The sequence below is a fragment of the Oncorhynchus tshawytscha genome, linkage group LG26 (assembly GCF_018296145.1).
Source record: "Oncorhynchus tshawytscha isolate Ot180627B linkage group LG26, Otsh_v2.0, whole genome shotgun sequence".
Lineage (NCBI taxonomy): Eukaryota > Metazoa > Chordata > Actinopteri > Salmoniformes > Salmonidae > Oncorhynchus > Oncorhynchus tshawytscha.
The window spans coordinates 12,790,396-12,809,825 of NC_056454.1; the positions used below are offsets into that span (position 1 = coordinate 12,790,396).

General features: G+C 41.9%; 1 protein-coding gene across 6 annotated transcripts in view; it reads left to right on the forward strand.

Moving 5' to 3' along the window:
• The window catches only part of LOC112225182 (protein TANC1), a 183,587-nt gene that overhangs the window by 149,729 nt on the left and 14,428 nt on the right, over nt 1-19,430 (forward strand). For all 6 annotated transcript variants that reach the window (XM_024388878.2, XM_024388877.2, XM_024388874.2 and 3 more), the window contains 6 exons: nt 6,347-6,954; nt 10,352-10,460; nt 10,871-10,993; nt 12,865-13,101; nt 14,075-14,260; nt 15,084-15,162. In XM_024388878.2, the coding sequence (XP_024244646.1) occupies nt 6,347-6,954; nt 10,352-10,460; nt 10,871-10,993; nt 12,865-13,101; nt 14,075-14,260; nt 15,084-15,162 (1,342 nt within the window). The remainder of the gene's footprint in view (nt 1-6,346; nt 6,955-10,351; nt 10,461-10,870; nt 10,994-12,864; nt 13,102-14,074; nt 14,261-15,083; nt 15,163-19,430) is intronic.

A 19,430-nucleotide genomic window follows, 5' to 3' on the forward strand; every position in this document is an offset into this window, starting at 1 on the left:
ATTCATGAATTCCTTGAATCGACAGCACTCCATTGGAGCTTCACTGAATTCAAGTGCCATCTCAGCACAGCTTACAGCTTAGACAGAACTTCTGAATTCAAGTGAATAAGATGCTTCTACAACCACCGTTGGTATGTGTAGGTATCAATATTTGATACCTCTCTCACTGAGTGACACAAACACCGGCAGATCCTGACAAGTGCTTTAGGAAGGTTTTTTTCCTTGTCATACGTTGTCCTCTACAAAGTGTCATTTCTGTCGAGTGCATTGACAACGGTACTGGAACGAGAGTAGGAGAAGTAGCGCTGTAACAGTGACCCGGGAAACAGCTGCATAACAAGGGAACACGTAGACGAGAGCCACAGACTGAAGTCTACCAATGGAGGAGAGGAGCTGAGCTGGGGCTACGTCTCAAATGGCGCCCTATTCCCTATATACTACCGGGGACGTACTTTTGAGATGCAGCCCTGGTGTGAACCATCGAAAGTAGTGCACTGCATAGGGAATAGGTTGCCATTTGAGACGCAACCCTGGCGTTCACTTCTTTGCATTGGATGAGGCCCGGTTTTGACAGGTCTGATGGACTAAAGCTGGGCTGATTGCCTTGGCAGGCCATGTAGCCTGTAGTCTGAGCTTTTGGATAATGTGGCAGCTGACTGACAACCATATCTGTACCAACTCCAGTCATGAATGCTTTCTCAGCCACTATGGCTCTTTCTGGCCACGGGTCCCGCCACCTGTCAGTATGCATAGTTAGTTACACTGCACTGCAGCCAGAGGAGCATGGCAGGCAAAACTCATTTATCGATCTATGCTGTTCGGTTGTGTGTGTGTGCGTGTGTTTGTTTTTACTATCCTTGTTGGGACCAGAAGTCCTCAGAAGGATAGTAAAACAAGGAAAAGTGGGGACATTTTGCCAGCCCCCACAAGGAAAACGGCAATTTTAGGCTTAGGGGTTAGGTTTAAGGTTAGGGTTACAATTAGGGTTACGGTTAGAATTAGGGTTAGGGAAAATAGGATTTTGAATGGGAATCAATTGTTTGGTCCCCACAAGGATAGTACAAAAACGTGTGTGTGCGATTTGTTTTTTTTTCATGAATTTACATTTTTTGGCAAGGTTCCATGGATGTGTGAAGTAGAGGTCGACCGATTATGATTTTTCAACACCGATACCGATTATTGGAGGACCAGAAAAGTCCGATACCGATTAATCGGACAATTTTTTAAATGTATTTGTAATAATGACAATTACAACAATACTGAATGAACACTTATTTTAACTTAATATAATACATCAATAAAATCAATTTAGCCTCAAATAAATAATGAAACATGTTCAATTTGGTTTAAATAATGCAAAAACAAAGTGTTGAAGAAAGTAAAAGTGCAATATGTGCCATGTAAGAAAGCTAACGTTTAAGTTCCTTGCTCAGAACATGAGAACATATGAAAGCTGGCGGTTCCTTTTAACATGAGTCTTCAATATTCCCAGGTAGAAGTTTTAGGTTGTAGTTATTATAGGAATTATAGGACTATTTCCCTCTATACATTTGTATTTCATTAACCTTTGACTATTGGATGTTCTTATAGGCACTTTAGTATTGCCAGTGTAACAGCTTCCGTCCCTCTCCTCACTCCTCCCTGGGCTCGAACCAGGAACACAACGACAACAGCCACCCTCGAAGCAGCGTTACCCATGCAGAGCAACAACCACTCCAAGTCTCAGAGCGAGTGACATTTGAAACGCTATTAGCGCGCACCCCGCTAACTAGCTAGCCATTTCACATCGGTTACACCAGCCTCATCTCGGGAGTTGATAGGCTTGAAGTCATAAACAGCGCAATGCTTGACGCACAACGAAGAGCTGCTGGCAAAACGCACAGAAGTGCTGTTTGAATGAATGCTTAAGAGCCTGCTGCTGCCTACCACCTCTCAGTCAGATACTTGTATGCTCAGTCAGATTACATGCAACGCAGGACACCCTAGATAAACTAGTAATATCATCAACCATGTGTAGTTAACAATTGATTATGTTTGATTGATTGATTGTTTTTTATAAGATAAGTTTAATGCTAGCTAGCAACTTACCTTGGCTTACTGCATTCGCGTAACAGGCAGGCTCCTTGTGGAGTGCAACGAGAGGCAGGTGGTTATAGTGTTGGACTAGTTAACTGTAAGGTTGCAAGATTGGTTCCCCGAGCTGACAAGAGGAAAATCTGTCGTTCTGCCCCTGAACAAGGCAGTTAACCCACCGTTCCTAGGCCGTCATTGAAAATAAGAATGTGTTCTTAACTGACTTGCCTAGTTAAATAAAGATTAAATAAAGGTGTCCAAAAATACCGATTTCCGATTGTTATGAAAACTTGAAATCGGCCCCAATTAAATTGGCCATTCCGATTAATCGGTCGACCTCTAGTGTGAAGGGGTAGGTGGGTAGGGCGTTATCCTAATTTTGTATTGAGTACATTTTCCCCTTTGTGTTGATTCATCCTTACATGGTGTGGGGGATTCTGTGATGTGGAAAGTTTTTGGGGATGATACCCCATCTGTAAAGCCAGAAGGAGAGAGATCCATGTCGGCTGGCTGTGATTGACATGGTGAAACAGTTTAAATTAGGTACCGTGTTAGGAACCACTAGTGTTAGAAACCACTAGACCAGAGAGAGGATTCCTCATGTTTATGTTCGTTGGGCTTTCTGGGTTGAGTTGGGATTAGGCTATATGTCATGTCAAAATATATTGATCCATCATCCCAAAAAATGAAGTATAAAGGGTGATGGATTAGTCAACCAGAGGAAACTATTCAAACATGCAAAATTCTGGTAAATTTCCCAGGTTTTCCAGAAATCCCGGATGGTAAGATTAAGGAAGTGGAAGGGAATGAGCAGGAAAATCCAGAATCCTTTCTGTAAAACCTGTACATTTTCTAGAAAACCTGGGTAGTTACTGTAATTTCGCAACCCCCTCTTTGATAAATCCATTCTCTCCATATGCAGTAGGTAGGATCAGTGGAGACTAGAGCCAGGGTGAGTGTTACCTCATCCTCACACATCCAAAGTGTAAACAAGATCTCGGGGGAAGGTCGCTCACAATGGCTAACCCGACAGGCTGATAACTGAGGTGTTCTTAGGTGAGGTGTTAGCTCACAGACACCTTGTTCAGCCTGTGTATTATTCAGTGTGTTTTCGGTCTCTTTTTTTCCTCCTTTCTCTCGCTCTTCTCCCTCCGTTTCAGGTCTCTCCCTCTCCCTCTCTCTCTCTGAGAAGGTGTTATCTCTGGGCTGCATTACCCAGAAAGGCAGGGAGATTGCAGCAGGATTAAGGTGGATTGATTTCTCTGACCCTGAGGAGTGTGATTGAAGTGTGGGCTATGTCCACAGCGTGCCCGCTAAAAGTGTCCCCAATGGCCCCATCTCTTACTGTCTCCAGCGCTCAGTCTCCCAGTTCACAAAGCCTTTGTTAGCAAACACAGCCGTGAGTGTCTGCCGATAGCTTAGTGCTCCAGCTAGCCCTCTGTGCTTACTGACCTTGCTCTGATAAGAAGAGCTGGAGGATCCACTCATGATACAGAAGATTGTCCGTTTAGCTCTTAATTTTGCGCTCATCTCTGTGGTCAGGAGAGATATGATTGTGGAATATGAATTTAGAATTCTGGGTATACGCTTAGGTGTAAATTATATAGTTGATTTAACATTTTTCTGTAAAAATGTATTGACTATAACCTATATATATATTAGCATACATTTGCATAATAGAACTCTCCAACGGTAACTATTGAACCGTTCAAGCTATATACACCAAACCATCTTTCATGTGTTCAAGCTATCCTAACTTGTTATCTACCTACTTTTTCCAACTATAAACAGTCACCACCATTACTACTGCGGACACTACCACTACTATAACATATTTCAAAAGCATACATACAGTTGAAGTCGGAAGTTTACATACACTTAGGTTGGAGTCATTAAAACTCATTTTTCAACCACTCCACAAACTATAGTTTAAGTCAGTTAGGACATCTACTTTGTGCATGACACAAGTAATTATTTCAACAATTTTTTACAGACAGATTATTTCACTTATAATTCACTGTATCACAATTCCAGTGGGTCATGGCTTTAGAAGCTTCTGATAGGCTAATTGACCTCATTTGAGTCAATTGGAGGTGTGCCTGTGGATGTATTTCAAGGCCTACCTTCAAATTCAGTGCCTCTTTGCTTGACATCATAGGAAAATCAAAAGAAATCAGCCAAGGACTCAGAAAAATAAACCATCATACCACTCAGGAAGGAGACACGTTCTGTCTCCTAGAGATGAATGTACTTTTGTGTGAAAGTGCAAATCAATCCCAGAACAACAGCAAAGGACCTTGTGAAGATGCTGGAGGAAACAGATATAAAAATATCTATATCCACAGTAAAACGAGTCCTTTATCAACATAACATAAAAGGCTGCTCAGCAAGAAAGAAGCCACTGCTCCAAAATCACCATAAAAAAGTCAGACTACGGTTTGCAACTGCACATGGGGACAAAGATCATACTTTTTGGAGAAATGTCCTCTGGTCTGATGAAACAAAAATATAACTGTTTGGCCATAATGACCATCATTATGTTTGGAGGAAAAAGGGGGAGGCTTGCAAGCCAAAGAACACTGTGAAGCACAGGGGTGGCAGCATCATGTTGTGGGGGTGCTTTGCTGCAGGAGGGACTGGTGTACTTCACAAAATAGATGGCATCATGGGGGTGGAAAATTATGCAGATATATTGAAGCAACGTCTTCCAAATGGACAATGACCCCAAGCATACTTCCAAAGTTGTGGCAAAATGGCTTAAGGACAACAAAGTCAAGGTATTGGAGTGGCCATCACAAAGCCCTGACCTCAATCCAATAGAACATTTGTGGGCAGAACTGAAAAGGTGTGTGCGAGCAGGAGGCCTAAAAACCTGACTCAGTTACACCAGCTCTGTCAGGAGGAATGGGCCAAAATTCACGCAATTTATTGTGGAAGGCTACCTGAAATGTTTGACCCAAGTTAAACAATTTAAAAGCAATGCTACCAAATACCAATTGAGTGTATGTAAACTTCTGACCCACTGGGAATGTGATGAAAGAAATAAAAGCTGAAATAAATTATTCTCTCTACTATTATTCTGACATTTCACATTCTTAAAATAAAGTGGTGATTCTAACTGACCTAAAACAGGGAATTTTTACTAGGATTAAATGTCAGTAATTGTGAAAAACGGAGTTTAAATGTATTTGGCTAAGGTGTATGTAAACTTCTGACTTCAACTGTAATTTAAAACACGCTAGCAAACACAGCATATTTTCTTCAGGAAATGTACTTTTCAGTATTCACTGTTAGCCTAAAGAGTTAATCTATTAGAACAGCAGCTAGCTATCAGTAGGTCTGCATACAAACCTATTCTGCGTAGTTCTTCAACAACCATAAAAATACTTCTAAAGAGCTGTCATCACTAGATCCACCATCCTATTTCTCTTCCCAAATTGTAGCCTAAAATGCTCTAATCATTCAACTCAAATCAAACTTCATTTACACGGAACATTTTAAAGTCAATCGTGCATTTATTTATCTGAAACCCACAGCTTGAATGAGAGTTGCTTTGCTTTCCGAAGTGTTGTTCACATGATCCTCCCTTTTCTTCCCATTTTATGACAGAAGATCACTTTGTCTTTTTGTTTTCACACTCAACAACTGCAGTTTAGACATTTTTGTGAACCAACTGACTCACAATCCAAAGTAATATGGTTGATATAGCAGTCTATTACGGTAATCAGACCAATTATTTTACTACATTTAACTCAGATTTTATGTAACTGCTTTAAATAGTAAAATGTTACTTTTTAAACTGCTACCACAACCACAAAAATGTTTAAAGAGTTAAAGCAAGTCCCACCAATTGTACTTCATGTACATTTACCATCTAGTTGTTTTACCCACTTTCTCATTTACATATACACTGAATTTTCTGTATGTGTGATGGTACTGGAGAACAAATATTTATAATATAATTAACCAATAAGGTTATATGGCCAATATACCACGGCTAAGGGCTGTTCTTAAGCACGACACAACGTGGAGTGCCTGGACATCGGCCATGTATCACAAACCCCTGAGGTACCTTATTGCTATTATAAACTGGTTACCAACGTAATTACAGCAGTAAAAATAAATGTTTTGTCATACCCATGGTATACGGTCTGATATACCACGGCTTTCAGCCAATCAGCATTCAGGACTCGAACCACCCAGTTTATAATATAACATCATGCTATTAAAGTGCTGTATTAAATCTAATAACCATGTCATTGTGTCTTCCTAGGAAATCACTAGCCTCCTCCCCTTTTCCAAGATCTCCCTGGATGAATTCCCTGAGAACAAAGAGATCAACACGGACCTCAATGCCTACATCCAGTACCGCATCAATGGCAGCAAGGACATCATGAACAACATCTCCCTCAATGGCAAGGCTGACCCTATCATCGTGGGCAAGGTGAGCAGCCACCTGATTGCCCGCAGCCAGGGTTCCTACCTGTACCTCAAACTGACCCTGGACCTGTTCGAGAGGGGCCACCTGGTCATCAAGAGTGCCAGCTACAAGGTGGTGCCCGTGTCATTGGCCGAGCTCTACTTACTCCAATGCAATATGAAGTTCATGACCCAGTCGGCTTTCGAGCGCTCGCTGCCCATCCTAAACGTGGCGTTGGCATCATTACACCCCATGACAGACGAGCAGCTGTTCCATGCCATCAACGCGGGTGCTGTGCGCGGCGAGCTGCCCTGGGGCGACTTCCAGCAGCGCATGGAGACGCTGTCCTCTTTCCTCATCAAGCGACGGGACAAGACACGCATGTTTTGCCACCCATCCTTCAGAGAGTGGCTGGTGTGGAGGGCGGACGGAGAGAGCACCGATTTCTTCTGTGACCCCAGGTGAGTTAAGCTAACTCAAATTTACCCAGGTTAGTTAGGCGAACTCAAGCTCAATCAGTGAGTTAGGCAAACTCAAACCTACCCGGTGGATCCCACTCAAAACAATATTCTGTCAGGGGGCTAAACACTGACAGTAGAGCTTTTACTCATCAATACATTCATAGTATTAGGGCCCTATGAAATGTGTTTTAACCGCTATCAGCTACACAGAGTGAAGACTAGACATACGCAACGCACCGTACACAACACACACAAATGGGCATTCCTGTGCTGTTTCAGAAAGTTGCAGGAAAATTCAAATCACTGATGCATTTTGTTAATGTCTTCTGATTAACTTTAGCAAATGTATGCCTTTTCTAATAAGTTCAATACATGATGTTGATTTCCTATTCAATACATTTTATATATATTGTTGAATTCCGTTAAATGTGTCTGGATTCCGTGATTCCGTCCAGATTTTATAGAGCCCTAGGAGATTTCTCTTTTCAGTAATTCAGTTTTGTTAAACGGAAAATGCACCCTCTCTACCATGAGTGAAATGTGCGGTTGCCTAGGGATGGCTCACTGGCATTTCTACTAGCACTCAGAAGGACAAGACATAATTACTGTACCTTGTTTCGTTCTGAATATTCTGCTCTTCAGACGCTTTTTAAAATGTAAATAGCGAGGGAGACAACCTACCATTTTGTTCGAGGAGCAAACAAGCTCGAGCCAGTTTTGAAGGGTGGTTTGTGCACTAAAGAGGGAGAAAAGTTGTGCGTGACTCATCTCTGCCTGTGAGACGTCTGATGTCTGATGATGTCTGTTTCTTCACTTGAAGAGGAAATCGAACATTCAAGACAGCTTCAACGCTTTCCCTTTGAGTTATATCAATCCACTCCTTTTCACTCCGTCAGATATGTTATCGCTCCCCAGTTTGTTTACCGCCATTGATTGAAACACAGGGGTAGGCTACTTGTGGAATCCCCAAGGGGGGGTAGAGGATGGCGTTTTGCTGCAGAACAAATGATGGAATTTACAGCTCAACTCTGAAATAGAAGCTGACAAGTCATATTTCTTCCTGTTGCTATTAAGCTGTGCTCTGCTGGGTGAGGAAACTAGCCAGGGGAAGGTAGTGGTCTGGTCAAAAATAGAGCACTAAAGGGGAAATAGGGTTCCATTTGGGACGCAGTCGATGTGGTTTGGCTGAAACAGGGGTTGTCACCATACATCGTAGGTCACATTATCTGTCACAGTATCTTACTGGGGATCTAACTGATGGGTTGAAAGCCAGGAAATGTAAGGCTCCTTCAGTGCTGTGCGTGCAGGGAAATTTTGCTCAAGTTCACTGGGGCTGGATGTTTACTGACAAGGATGTTTCCATAAACACCATTCAGTGGAATAGCTATCTGTGGAATTTAGACACCTCTGGCAAGTGGTGAAACTGAGTTTGTTCTGAAACATGCTTTTCTTTTTACAGAGATACTCTGAAGTTGGCAAACTGTAGGCTTAGTAACAAATTAAAACTATACAGTAGCTAGCATTACTACTATAACAATAACACCGATAACTTGTTATGCTGTCCCTAAAGCATCAACACAGTGTTATTGTTGATTTAAAGATAAATCTTTGCCAGCAAACACATGATTTGGTATTAAAGATTGGGGGATAACAAATTTGGTTTATGCAAGAGGGAAGAAAGTAAAAACATTGTAAGGGAAGGGAGAAGAAAGAGGTTCTGGAATTTAAATATGTATGCATCCCATCTGAAATATTAACAAGAAATCTGCTGCATGTTCCACTTGATTTCACACTGAACAAAAATATAAATGCAACAATTTCAAAGATTTTACTGCATTACAGTTCACATAAAGAAATCAGTCAATTCAAATTAATTAATTACGCCATAATCTATGGATTTCACATGACTGGGTAGGGGTGCAGCCATGGGTGGGCCTGGGAGGGTACCCAGCCAATCAGAATGAGTCCCCCCCCCTCCGGACGATCCCACAGGTGAAATTGGTGAGGTCCTAGGCTGGCGTGGTCTGCGGTTGTAAGGCCGGTTGGATGTACTGCCAAATTCTCTAAAACAACATTGGAGGCAGCTTATGGTAGAGAAATGAACAATCACTTCTGTGGCAACAGCTCTGGTGGACATTCCTGCAGTCAGCATGCCAATTGCACCTTCCCTCAAAACTTGAGACATCTGTGGCATTGTGTTGTGTGACAAAACTGCACATTTTAGAGTGACCTTTTATTGTCCCCCCCAGCACAAGGTGCACCTGTGTAATGATCATGCTTTTTTGGGGGGGGCTTCTTGATATGCCACACCTGTCAGGTGGATGGAAAAAACAATCGTTTTTTCAGGTAGAACCCTTTTTGGTTCCAGGTAGAGTCCTCTGTGTAGAAGGTTCTACTTTGAACTCAAAATGGTTCTACCTGGAACCAAAAAAGGGTTCTCCTATGGGGACAGCTGAAGAACCCTTTTAGTTCCTAGATAGCACCTTTTTTTATAAGAGTGTAATGCACACTAATCAGACTGGGCTGTGTGTCCCAAATGGCAACCTATTTCCTATAAAGGCCCTATGGGCCATGATCAGAAGCAGTGCACTAGATCGGGAATAGGGTGCCATTTGCGATGCAACCTGGGTGACCTCACTTTCTCTCTGTCCTGACTCACCTCTGCTTACCTCCTCCAAACTGCAGTTACTGACCAACCTCTTTACACCCTTTCTCCCTTTCCAACACAATCTGTCAAAACAAAAGCAAGCGAAGACCTGGCACAAGGACAGACACAGAGAGCTAGAAGAAAGCTTTTAGCCACACTAGCTAGCTGCCAGCTTGTTATTTTCCCATTTAAAAGAGAACGCTCACATTAATGGAAAAGGATCAAAGTGAAACGGCGGTCATGCGTGGCCTTTTAATGAAGTTCTCTGGTAATTAACACTTGCAAGCAGATCTACAGTGAGGAGAGGAAGGGGAGTGGATTCAACACAAGGGCTGCATTCTGTAGTCCACATCGCTTGTCCTCCTCGTGGCCCTAGCCAGGCAGGGACTAGACAGCGTTTAATCAGAGAGAGCGGCGTGGAGTAATTGATAGAATAATGTACCATGATGACAACAAACTCTCCAATCTCGCAAGACAATACATTTTAAATCGCAATGATCTATCTCCGATTGCCTGGGCAAATTAAAAATATTTTAAAAAACGCTTGTGTTTGAATTAGAAACGCAGCCGTCACTCCCCAATCGGCCAAGCTCGAAAGTGGATGTATCTCTCACATTGATACAAACTAAGAACATCCTACCATGACATAACCACATGTTGACAACTAATGTTTTTCCAAAACCTTGCAAACGTTTAGTTTATAGTAAAGCAAATAGGTGATGGGAATTATTTTTGTGTTTCCTCCTATAGGAGTGGACACGCCCTCATGGCCTTCATGCTGTCACGACAAGAAGGGAAACTGAACCGGCAGCAGACCATGGAACTGGGCCACCATATCCTTAAAGCACACATCTTCAAGGTACAAGAGACTAGCTACTGACAGTAGTTCTGGGCCAGTATTCTCAGTGTCCCAGAGTCGGTGCTGATCTAGAATCAGTTTACCCTTTTCGATCACAATAAACCAGATTACATGGACGGGGGGGACCTGATCCTAGATCAGCAATCCTACTCTGAGACTCTTGATGCATACGGACCCAGAAGCTTACAATGTATATCCCACCTTTACTCGTGTTCAATTCCTTTTGTGAATTTTAGAGTACATACATGTATGTATGTATGTATGTATGTATGTTTATTTATTAAGCAAGATAGATGTGGACGGTATCATCAGAGGATAAGCCCTCTGGGTGTGAGCGAAGGCTCTGAGTGCATTCATCACTGGTTTATTGACCTGGTGTGTGTGCATGGATTCTCTGTTTCTGTCCTCAGGGTCTGAGTAAGAAGACGGGCGTGTCATCCAGCGTGCTGCAGGCCCTGTGGATCAGCTGCAGCGCTGACGGCCTCTCTGCAGCCCTGGCCTCTCTGAGGAACCTCTACACCCCCAACGTCAAGGTGAGACTACCCACCCAACTCCCCCCTCCTGAACCCTAGACTCTCACGTAGAGCACTGCCTTGACATACTGACTAGCATACTGCTAGTTATTTATTGTTTATTTTCACGGTATCTTGTACTTGTTATTGCTAGATACAGCGAAGAAGTTATTGAGATGGAGAGATAGATGGATATAGAATGAAAAGTGGTGCAGTCAGGATTTAAACCCATTCATCCAGTGGCAATATTAGGTCCGCGAGCAGCAGCACTACCACTAGAACAACCCCTAACCTCTTCACTCCCGTCACCCTAAAATATGTTTACTAGCCCTTTTCTTTACCTATTTCTGAGAAACATTTCCAATCACAAAAGGCAAATCTACCAGTCGGTATGGGCTATACAATGTGTGAAAAGAAACATTTATATCCAACTTTTCCAGAGTTTACTGAATTCTCCCTGAAGGTGCACTGCCATCTGGGATCACCCGGTAATCTGGCTTGGCAACTACTACAGAGTATAAGGACTAGGGAGTGAGCTTCGGAAAATCTAGATGTAAACATTTATTCCTGATTATAGATTTGCCTTCGGTGATGGGAAAAGTTGATCAAAAATAGGTAAAAATGTTTCCTGGGTACAGGATTTCGCCTTCGGCGATGGGAGACCGCCAGCACTGACATATTTTCTTGAGTGTGTGGTACTAGAATACATTCGAGCGGATGGTCATTGGTCTCCCTAAATTTGTTTCCTATCGCATTTTCCCACCAGTGATTTGTATTAGCACAGTGGTATTATTGTAATCTACTCCCCTCACCTCAAATGTCCTCCCTGAGTGCTTTTTAATTCCACTGACGGCTCCCGGCGTGTGTTATGATAAGGCATTCTGTTCCTGGAAACACTCACTTACGGTGATGAGTGTGCCCTCGCCACTAATGAACAACGGCCCATTGGAAATCTCACCAAGATTCTCACTGGGCTCAGATAGATTGATGCAGGTTGTTGTACTCTCTGCCGTTACTTTGATCCATTGCTATCTGTGATGCTGCTCTCTGTGGGGGACAAAAGGAGGCTGTGCCGTTCTAAGTAATTACAGGGCCTTTTAGATTAGTACTGATTTAATAAACAAAAAGGGCCACGTTAATGGCGGAGCGGGCAAAATGATTTTTGATATTAAATTATGCCTAAATTATGTGTCTGTGCCTACTTTATTATAGCGAGAGGAAGGAAATAGCTCTCTTAGGGCATATGAGGCAATTCATTATCAGTGGTGAATTATACAGTGTGTTCTAGCTTTAAGCAAAAACAATCATATATTTTTCTTTGCCATTAGCAGTACTCTTATAGTGTCGTTTTATTACACATTGTCTTCCCCGTTTTCCCGGAGTGAAATATTCTGTTTGAGTGTAACATTGCTCATGTAAACAGCCACAGACAGAGTGAGCTTGTTCCTTTTCCTCCAAGGCCTCCTTGGAATCATTGGTGCTAATTTATTCAAGTGCGGTTCCGCCTGTAAATAAACAAATTCAATTTCCTCTGGTTTTAACACTCTCTGGGCTCCACTCACAGCTCTGTCTGATCAAACATGTATAATTCATTTCCTTATCAAGGAGAAGAAGAATACAAAGAATGTTTACTCGTGTTGAATGCGTTTATAAATTAGTACATGCATGCTCCAACTTTGTTTAAAACTAATCTCAGAAATGTGACGAGGTGATGTTTTAAGCAAGGAAGGAATTTTTTTATTTTTTTTATTTATTGAATTGTCTCTGGCAGAATTCAGTGTTCTATTTTCTTTTACACATTTAAGAAGCCAAAAAGTTGAATTCCATGCTTACATTTTTGTTATTCGGTTAGATAAGATTCCTTTTATATTTAATGTGTGCTGCTTTTGCAGGTGAGCCGTCTACTGATGCTGGGCGGGGCCAACGTGAACTACCGGACAGAGGTGCTGAACAACAGCCCGGTGCTGTGTGTCCAGTCCCACCTAGGCCACCAGGAGATGGCTGGCCTGCTGCTGGAGTTCGGGGCCACCGTTGACGTGGTGTCCGAGAATGGCATGAGCCCTCTCTCCTTTGCCTCAGCCGCCGGACACCTGGGCCTGGTCAGTCTGCTCTGCAAGAGAGGAGCCAAGGTTGGTAGTACTACCCCTAGAGTTTAGACTCCTCAGACAACTACAGGATCAGGGCTAACCATGATTCTAGCTTTTCCTGTAATGGGGAGGGGGGGTTCTACTAAGCTATATGAAATTGCTTTATGGTCATACCAAGAATCATTTGGCTATTTGATTTTGAATTTTAAGAAACATTGACGTAACAAAAATATATACACAAAAATTAGTTTATGAAAATGTTTGGCCTTAATGCTATTAGCCCATACAAACACACTGAATGGCAGGTTCACTACATGGAACAACAGATAGTCCCCAGAACAGAATCTAAACGAAGTTTTTTCTGAAGTGTCTGTGGAACAGCAGATAGCCCCCCCCAAAAAATAAAATCGAAAGGAAGTTTTTTTCTGAAGTGTCTGTTCTTTATCCGAGAGATATAAGAAAGACGTGTGTGTATATATATATATATTTTTTTTTTGTACATGTACTTAACCCCTTATTTTTGCACTAAACAGTCTACATATATACTTCCATTCATTTTTTCAACTGGTACATGGGGACCTTCAGACGAGTCTTGAGGCCTGTGGGCGCCCTAGAGCAAAACATGTACGTGTTCGTTAGAGTCTCACCTTTCCACAGAGGGATTTATACTAGTGTGTAGGCCAAACTGTTCGGACTCTACAGACAGAAGTCATCAGATCGGCTCTACTGACTTCAGAAGAGTCCCAAGATCATTTTGTCGGTCACAGGGCAAAACGGAGAACACCATCATGTTCATGAGACTCATCTGTCCATAGAGGGGTCATAGTAGTTTGTTCGGACGCTACAGATGATTTTGTGAGAAGAGCGATTTTCAGGACATCAAGGTCTGACCGTTCACCACTGATATTGGATTAGATCTCACTTTGATTGTAAAGCCACTCTGGGAGAGTGAAGCAAGAGCAACGTCACAGCATATAAAACATGTTCAGATAAGCACTGTTTTTGTGTGTTCTAGGTTGACCATGTGGACAAGAGCGGTCAGTGTGCTCTGGTTCATGCTGCTCTGAGGTGCCACCCTGACATCATCCACCACCTACTGGAGCTGGAGTGGACCCCCGAGGGCCAGCAGCAGAACTGCAGCCTGAAGAACAAGGCCCTCCAGCAGGCTCTCATCGCTGCCTCCAGCATGGGACACACGCAGGTCAGTCAGGGGACACCTGTGAAATCCCAAATGGCATTCTATTACCTAAATAGTGCACTACTGTCGTCAAAAGTAGGGAACAGGGTGCCATTTGGGATGCAACCACCTACTGTACTTTTGACTTTACTCTACTGTACACCCACACTAACCACAAGTCCTTAGTACCTTACTATAATCAGGAAAGTTTTCCCACACAGTGCCACAACACAACCTCACCTCTTTAGTTTGGAAACAGAAGACACTCCACAGAGAATCACTGATGCTGCCATCACAGATTTCTTGTTTCCGCTGATGAGAGATGCTGTAGGAGTATTGATCCAGCAGTACGTCTGCAGCCAGCTACCCAGAAGAGAAGCATAGTGGGCTTTGGTAGATTCTGGCCTGCTCCTCATTAAGAGGGCTGCGATACCGTTAGGCCTATACACTAAGGCTGGGGCTCAACAGTATTATAGAAGTGGGTCGGAGTGAGCTATCGACCTCCACCTCCACCAAGGGCCCAGTAAAAGAGGAGAATAAAGGAGAGCACAGACAAAAGGGCTAGTTAACACTATTAAGGTATTAATACCACTGAACCTGTACTGCACAGCACTGACGAATATCTACTATAGACACTATAGTCCAGGCATCAGCGCTCTAGTCCACCATGATTAATTTATCATGCGCCAGAGAAGCATCATTTGCTCGGGCAGCATTTTATCGATTCGCTGAAGTTGTTTCATCACTCCGGTTTTTCTGCAATGTAATCAGCACGCCGTAGAACTAACTCAAGGCTTTATTTGATGCTTGGATTCTGTGTCATTAATCAACATTTCTCATTCGACAGGTTGTCAGAGGCTTGTTGGTGTTGAATAACGAGCATGGCGTGCAAATTGATGGCCATGACACTCTATGGGGAGAAACAGGTATGTGTTCTCTCTATTTTTCTTCCATTATACTGCTCCCTTTGTGTTATCACCTGGTGGAGTATCAGTGTGGAACATTACTGCTGAAATGATGCCCCAATTTGGCCCGTGGGTGATTTTATTTAATTTAGTCTTTAAAAAACTGTAAAAACACTAACTTTGGAAATCTGTTCCAAAGTATTCTCACGCATAGTAGAGATATACAGTTGAAGTCGGAAGTTTACATACACCTTAGCCAAATATATTTAAACTCAGTTTTTCACAATTCCTGACATTTAACCATTTGACATTTAGAATGTGAAATGTCAGAATAATATTTCTTTCATCACATCCCAGTGGGTCAGAAGTTTACGTACACTCAATTAGTATTTGGCAGCATTGCCTTTAAATAGTTTAACTTGGGTCAAACGTTTCAGGTAGCCTTCCACAAGCTTCCCACAATAAGTTGGGTGAATTTTGGCCCATTCCTCCTGACAGAGCTGGTGTAACAGTCAGGTTTGTAGGCCTCATTGCTCGCACATGCTTTTTCAGTTCTGCCCACACATTTTCTATGGGATTGAGGTCAGGGCTTTGTGATGACCACTCCAATACCTTGACTTTGTTGTCCTTAAGCCATTTTGCCACAACTTTGGAAGTATGCTTGGGGTCATTGTCCATTTGGAAGACCCATTTGCGACCAAGCTTCAACTTCCTGACTGATGTCTTGAGATGTTGCTTCAATATATCCGCGTAATTTTCCACCCTCATGATGCCATCTATTTTGTGAAGTGCACCAGTCCCTCCTGCAGCATATAGCACCCCCACAACATCCTGCTGCCACCCCCGTGCTTCATGGTTGGGATGGTGTTCTTCGGCCTGCAAGCCTCCCCCTTTTTCCTCCAAACATAACGATGGCCATTATGGCCAAACAGTTCTATTTTTGTTTCATCAGACCAGAGGACATTTCTCCAAAAAGTACGATCTTTGTCCCCATGTGCCGTTGCAAACCGTAGTCGGGAGTTTTTATGGCGGTTTTGGAGCAGTGACTTCTTCCATGCTGAGCGGCCTTTCAGGTTATGTCTATATAGGACCCGTTTTACTGTGGATATAGATACTTTTGTACCTGTTTCCTCCAGCATCTTCACAAGGTCTTTTGCTGTTCAAAAGTACGTTCCTCTCTAGAACAAAAGTATGTTAATCTCTAGGAGACGGAACGCGTCTCCTTCCTGAGCGGTATGACGGCTGCATGGTCCCATGGTGTTTATACTTGCATACTATTGTTTGTACAGATGAACGTGGTACCTTCAGGCGTTTGGAAAATGCTCCCAAGGATGAACCAGACTTGTGGAGGTCTCAATTATTTTTCTGAGGTCTTGGCTGATTTCTTTTGATTTTCCCATTATGTCAAGCAAAGAGACACTGCGTTTGAAGGTAGGCCTTGAAATACATCCACAGGTACACCTCCAATTGACTCAAATGATGTCAATTAGCCTAGTAGAAGCATCTAAAGCCATGATGTAATTTTTTTAAATTTTCCAAGCTATTTGAAGGCACAGTCAACTTAGTGTACGTAAACTTCTGACCCATTGGAATTGTGATACAGTGAATTATAAGTGAAATAATCTGTCTGTAAACAATTGTTGAAAAAATTACTGGTTGAAAAAGGAGTTTTAATGACTCCAACCTAAGTGTATGTAAACTTCCGACTTCAACTGTATATGTGATCGTATACAAATGTAAGCAAGGTTTGTAATGATTGTTGTAGTCAAATATTATATTTGTTTGGGCTTCTTGCTGTCAATTTGCTAATTATTTGTAATTATGTTCCGGCCCCCTGACCATCTGCTCAGCAAAAAATTGGCCCGCGGCTGAATCTAGTATATAATCATTGATGTAGTAGTTCACATTTCCGCAAATATGCAGTCATTTGTACTTTTAAAGCCTGTCCAATTTTCCTTGTCTCCTTCCCTTAAAAGCGTCCCTGCTTTGTTCATTTGGGCTTTTATCTGGATGGAGAGTCATCAGGCTATCCTGTATCGGTAGTGCTAACTGAGTGATTTTCTACTTTAGAGCAGAATTACAGGCATCGCTCCCAGCAGTCCATTCTAAGCACTGAGTCATCGGTGCAGTACATTGTCCATTTAGGTCATGCCAAGCCATTTGTCCTGTTTTTCTCCTCTGCCATTAAAACACACCTGCTCATATATTCCTCTTAGTAGGAGTCAAGCCAGAGCTTTAGTTTCTGTTAAAGATCTGAAATGAATCATTTAGTCCCAGTGGTAATACTGCAGATGTTGGGAAAGGTCGAAGTCTTAGGACTTAGAGGGGAAAACAGATTCAAACAAGAAATGTATAAGTTATATTCTTCAAGAATCAATAATTACAGTACAGTGCCTTCAGAAAGTATTGACGCCCCTTTACTTTTTCCACGTTTTGTTAATACAGCCTGAATTTAAAATGGATTATATTTAGATTTTGTGACACTGGCCTACACACAATACCCCACAATTTCAAAATGGAATAAAGTTTTTAGCAATTTTTTACAAATTAAAGCAAAATGAAATCTGAAATGTCTTGAGTCAATAAGTAGTCAACACCTTTGTTATGGCAAGCCTACATAACTTCAGGATCAAAAATTGGCTAACAATTCAGAAAATAAGTATCATGTTATGGGTATGCCTGTCATTGGCAAGGACTAGGGAGTGTTTTAGGATAAAAATAAACGGAATCGAGCTAAGCACAGACAAAGTCCTGGAGGGAAACCTGGTTCAGTCTGCTTTCCAACAGACACTAGGAGACAAATCCCCCTTTCAGCTGGACAATAACCTACAGTGCCTTCAGAAAGTATTCAAACCCCTAGACTTATTTCACATTCTGTTGCGTTACAGCCTGAATTAAAAATGGATTACATTTTCCTCACTCATCTACACACAATACCCCATAATTACAAAGTAAAAACATGTTTTTAGAAGTGAGTCCATGCAACTTATACTTGTTAAGCAAATGTTCACTCCTGAACTTTAGGCTCACCAACGGGGTTGAATTGAAGCAAGACAATTCAGCTTTTCATTTTTCATTCATTTTGTAAATTTTGTAATTTTATTTGTAAAATAAGTTTTGAAACATCATTCCACTTTGACATTATGGGTTATTGTGTGTAGGCCAGTGATAAACATTCTCAATTTAATCATTTTTAAATTCAGGCTGTAACACATTTTGTAACACTTTCTACAGGCATTGTAAACCGCAAGGCCAAATATACCTACCTAGATGACATTGAATGTTCCTGAGAGGCCTTGTTACAGTTTTCACTTCAATCTGCTTAGAAATCTATGGCAAGACTTGAAAATGGCTGATCAACAATCAAAATAACAGAGCTTGAAATGTTTTTTTTTTAAATAGTGAGCAAATATTGTACAATCCAGGTTTGCAAAGCTCTTAGAGACTTACCCCAAAAGACTCACATCTGTAATCGCTGCCAATGGTGATTCTAACATGTATTGACTCAGGGTTTGAATACTTTTCTAATTTATTCCATTAATAAAAATAAAAGGTTGATTTTTTAAAAATAAAAAAATGACAATTAAATTCATTTTAATCTTTGTAACACAACAAAATGTGAAAAAAGTCAAGGGGTGTGAATACTTTCGGAATAATTTAAAAGTCCACAAATGTATGTACACGTCCCAAATTGCCTAATTAATGGCCAGCTGAATGTATATGCTGGAACTCATTTGGAGGAGGTAGCAAATGTGGGACCAATCTAAAAAATAAAAAAACAGCTGAGAGACAGAAAGCAGGAGCAGGAGAAATGGAGCTGGCACTGGCAGGGGGTGGCTGCAGGTCAAAGCAATTTAAGATTGATCCTGGTAATGGTGCAGGAAGCCAAGTGGAACAGGGAACAAAAGTCTTAAGTCTGCATCCCAAATGGCACCCTAATTCCATATATAGTGCACTATTTTTTGCCAGGGCCCATTGCACCGTATTCCCTATGGGCCCTGGTCAAAAGTAGTGCACTATATAGGGAACAGAGTGCCATTTGGGACACAGACTATAAGCAGGAGTCTGTTGTCATATCTATGAGTCAGCAGGGTTGTCATAGAAGTGCTGAATAAATCAAATGTCTGTTTTAATTCAAGTAAAAATAAAGACGAGGCCTCTGGGTATGGAAGTATTAAAATGGTCTGAGATCTGGGATGGGTTTGAAACATTTGCCACCGTCACAGTACCCCCATGCTTATTAACATTACAACTTACCAGTACCATCACCATTGTTGGTGCAGCATTTC